This window comes from Plectropomus leopardus, unplaced genomic scaffold (genome assembly GCF_008729295.1).
Source record: "Plectropomus leopardus isolate mb unplaced genomic scaffold, YSFRI_Pleo_2.0 unplaced_scaffold18955, whole genome shotgun sequence".
NCBI lineage: Eukaryota > Metazoa > Chordata > Actinopteri > Perciformes > Serranidae > Plectropomus > Plectropomus leopardus.
The window spans coordinates 1-4,613 of record NW_024620447.1 but is presented as its reverse complement, the minus strand read 5'-3'; the positions used below and the strand labels follow the sequence as shown (position 1 = coordinate 4,613).

The 4,613-nt window shown below is 40.5% G+C and overlaps 1 protein-coding gene across 1 annotated transcript; it reads right to left on the bottom strand.

Annotated features, from left to right (window-relative positions):
- Positions 1 to 850: 850 nt before the first annotated feature.
- Positions 851 to 4,239, bottom strand: LOC121965186 (unconventional myosin-Id-like; the record flags this gene model as incomplete). Its single annotated transcript, XM_042515343.1, has 8 exons — positions 4,130 to 4,239; positions 3,710 to 3,875; positions 2,546 to 2,599; positions 2,325 to 2,420; positions 1,787 to 1,903; positions 1,390 to 1,596; positions 1,072 to 1,217; positions 851 to 965 (listed from the first exon to the last, which is right to left on the bottom strand). Coding segments are annotated over exons 1-8 (1,011 nt in total), but the record flags the coding sequence as incomplete, so codon positions are not given.
- Positions 4,240 to 4,613: the final 374 nt, after the last annotated feature.

The window sequence follows — 4,613 nt, the reverse complement described above, 5'->3', positions numbered from 1 at the left end:
ACCTTTTTGACAAATGTCATCACTTCATCATTTTATCCTGTTAGAAATTTGCTTAACATTGGCGTATTTATCTTGAATTATTGCTAAAAACACACTTGTGAGGTCCCAGTGACCTTTGACACCAAAGTCTCATAAGTTCATCCTTGAGTCCATGCAGATGTTTGTGCCAAATTTGAGGAAATTCCCTCAAGGTGCTCCTGAGGTATTGTGTTCCCAAAAAACGGGATGGACGTGAGGTCACAACGACTACAGAATAACCCTTAAACTTAATGCCTTCGGCCACAGCTGTCACAGTGCAGTGGCATTTTAAAAACCTAATTTATCCCTAGATAAAGCCTTGCATAGCAAGTGTAGTACAAAGTGGGAAAGAGTGAAAATATAGACAGCAAATAAATCAGCTAGGTGAAAAAACCAAATGTATACAATACCAGAAAAGTAAACAGGTTAACAGTAAGTGTCACAAATAGAACTGGTTAACAGTGAGGTGCAATTTAAAATATAAATATGCCGTACAGCAAACATCTAACAGCAGGAACATACATAATTTAATTCCTGACAATTTTCCTATGAGAAGAATTGTTCATATATTGTATTTGTTGTCATTTTCACAAATACGTGAGGCCACTAAAACACTTTGTTTGTGAAAAGTTTCATTAATTCACTACCCTAAACTCACACAATCACTTATCACTACACTGTATAAACATCAGACTACAACCTGCACAGCTGAACTTCAACTAAAAATGCAGAACAGCTGAGTGTCAAATGATTGACAAATGTGTTTGGGGGTTTTTCTGTCTGACATAACACCTCCTACACACGTGTGGTGTTATTTGTGTGTGTTTCTCACATGTTGCCAGGTGATGCCCTCTCTCTGGTATTCGCCTTGCTCCTGCCTGAGGATCAGCTCAATGAAGAGCTGTTGCAGCTTCTCATTGCAGTAGTTGATGCAGAACTGTTCAAAACTGGACGACATTAGAGGAACAAACACTTGAGCAACATCATCGACAATGACCAAATTCTTTCCTCTTTAATAAAGAGGTACAGTATATTTCACAACACAACACCAACCTGTTGTTGTCAAAGATCTCAAAGCCGTATATATCCAGCACGCCAATGACTGTGTTCTTCCCATGAAGCATTGGGTTGTAGTCTTTGACTTCAATGACGCTGTTGATGCGGCTTACGATCCAGCCAAAAAGTCTCTCGTATAGAGCCTTAAATTAACATGTCAAGTGTGAAAATTAGATAAAAGGACACTTCCTTATCCTTGTTAAGCTGTAAAACGATTAATATGTATAATAAAGAATAAAACCCATCCTGGTAAGCTACCATGTCAAAACAAATTGGGCTGTATGGTTTGTAAATAAAGCAGGTAAACTGCAGCACCTTGGCAAAAGCGTCCCGTCCGAAGCAGGCGTCCTGCTCAGTGTGTCCCTTCTCAATGACCTCGCCGCCCCCAGTGGCCACAGTGCGGTACAGCAGGCTCTTACTGACGCTGTCCGCCTCTGTGGCCGTCAGCTCAGAGATGTGATTAACGGCTTCAAGTCCCACGATCTGAACGCTTTCACCATCGCTCTCAAACTGCACATTACCCTGAAAAACAGACCGTAAGGGTTCATTACAGGGTCATGATCTCATCAGTGTTGATCTCAAGAGTCAATACATGCAAAACAGTTGGTAAGGAAAATAGTTTTAGATCATTTTAATCAATAAATTTCCACATGAGGGGGTCATAAATGAATATTTTCTTTTCTTTCTTTCTTTAATCAATGCTTTAACTTACCAACAGAAGAATGGAGGCCAGGATCTGATAAATTGAATTAACCTCCTCTTTAGAGAAGCCGATCACTTCCAGAGCACTCATCACCGCTTTGTGGCTTAAGCGATCATTGTTGGAGGTCTAAAGCAGACGGATTTTGGATCGTTATCATCAATCAAAAGCAAATGAGGTGACGTTCAGAGGAGACAACATGGATTTTTGCAATTTATGGTTCAGAAAGTATAATATTTCAAATTTGTGTACTGTGTAGTTTTTTTTACATTTAATATATCAACGGCTGTTTTCCAAATAGCTCATTTTGCAAAACTTTAAAGGGGCGCCCAGTAGCTCAGTTGACAGAGTGGGTGCCCCATGTACAGAGGCTGTGTCCTTGACGCAGCAGCCACGGGTTTGATTCCAGCCTCGGCCCTTTGCTACATGTCGTCCCCTCTCTCCCCCTTTCACACTTAATCTGTCCTGTCCATTAAAGGCAAAAAAAACCCAAAAAACCTTTAACTTTAAAAAATAGATAAATAAAAACTTTAAAAGGTGACAAACTCACAGCAGTTGCAGCTCCCTCTTTGGTGTACGTATAAACAGCAGGATCGCTCTGTAGATGAAACGACTCCAGCATTTCATCTGAGCCTCCACGCAGCAACTGTCAGAAACACACATCAAACATCAGCATGAGAGAGTCTGGAGGTCGAAGTTCACTCAGTAGTAACTGAGTTCAGAGAGTAACATGGAGCATCATGTTCAGCAGCAGCACAGATTAGTGTTTACCTGGTAGAACGAGTGGAAGTTCCTCTCCCCGTCCTGCTGCTGGACCACCCTGGACTTGAACAGTAGAACAGATTATGGTAGAAAAACAGACGTCCGTTTATACACATTTATACAATTATTCTGCGGAGACCAGTGTGTTCCAGGAATTCATTTTTAAAATCAAGTGGTTTTTGTCTGATCTTTTTCTGCCTTCTCCGTCCTTTTTTCTCTAAATTGCTTTCAGCTACCCCCAGAGGGAGAGTACCTCAAACCTCCCTGGGTTTCATCTGTAGGTAGCGCGAATTATTTAGTAACTGGAACTAACTGAAGTTTCTCTGCAATTATGTGTGTGAATTTTTGAAGTAACAAAAGACAAATAACAGAGTGCTTAAGGGGTCAAAGCAAGTTTTCTACTCCAAAAGCAAAAGTGAAAGTAGTACTCTGAACTCATACTGCAAAAACATTGTGTAGCAAAATGTCTCGTTCATGGATCAAAGATAGATTTTTCCTTGACAAACGCTGAACTTTGGTGACGAATTGTACATTATACATATATAGCACCGATGTTAAGACAGCTGAAAATCATCAGTCGGAAACCCCTCAGTCAACTGAGACTGTGTCAAGTCGAGCAGTCGTTTTTTCTTTCTGTGCAGTGTACTTCTTGGGATGTTTTGGTCCCCAGATTTTGCTGCGGAGTGAGCACTCTTGACTTTCATGCACACAAGTTGTGTCATTACAGCATCACCACTTTACTGCTGATGCAGAAAAAAGATGGCTTAGAGACTGTGGTTATTCCTGCCCTCTGAAAATGAATCATGTTAACCATCATTCACACCAGCTCTGAGTGCCAGACGGTTCTTTACAGGGCGGATAAATACAGCAGCAGCAAGTACCCCTAGGTGAGCCATTTATTAACGCACAGCAGCAGCAGCACATTGATTTCACAGATACATCTATTCATGGATGTTCCCTCACACTTCTTTGTCACCACTTCATGAAACATTCATGTTCAGGAGAGAAGACGTAATCTCGAAACTAAATGAGCAGAACTTTCTGTACTTCTATTTAGAGGTCGGCATACCATGTCCCAAAAGAGCGTATAACAAGTTCATTTTCATGTTTCATGGACCACTAACGGTCTCCTGTCTGCACTCAAATCCCCTCCATCATCCTGCTCCCCCTCACCTTCTCCAGCAGGTAGTTGTTGATGTGTCCTCCGGTGGGTTCCCCATTGAAGTTGAAGTTGATGTCCATATACTTGCCAAAGCGGCTGGAGTTGTCGTTGCGATTTGTCTTGGCGTTCCCAAAGGCCTCCAGCACACAGTTGGATTTGAGCAGCACATTCTTCACACTGATTTATCACATCGGGGTAGCCATTGATGGAAACGTGAGAATCAGCCACCAGGGAGGTGAAAATAGAGTCAGAGAAAAAGAAGAAAATTAGATGATTTATGATCACATCATGTTCTCATGATCCAATTATTTATTTTTCTTGGATTTAATAATAAAATCCATCTGGATCAGCATTTCAGTTTATGACACTGCCTTCATTAGTCCTCTTATCATGAATAAAGATGCTGTAATGTCACAGAAAGCAACACTCACCTCTCAACCTCAGCCCTCTGGCCTGGGTTTGTGATGGCCGCAATGTACTGCATGATGTATTTACTGGCCTCTGTCTTTCCTGCACCGCTTTCACCTGAAATACAAAACATACAGATTTTACAACACAAACATAATGTTATAGTATTTACACAATGTCTTTTTAAACTTTTTATTTCTCATAAGAAGAATGTGAAGGTGGCATCAGAGCTCTGACTACCTGAACAAAGTTACATATGACAAAGTTTTTGGTTGACCATACACAAAAAAAAACAGGATGCAGACATACTGTATGATTACATCTGTAGTCCAGTTACAAACAGCTTCAACACAGACAGTCACTGGTGTGACTTGCCCAACAGACTGGATTCAAATACATTAATTTCAATATTTTTATGGTAAGAAAATATTAAGAATTTTTCCCTAAATTTTATTCAAGGAGGGATGAAACCATACCATATGTATGTTTTACATTTAGCAGTTTAGT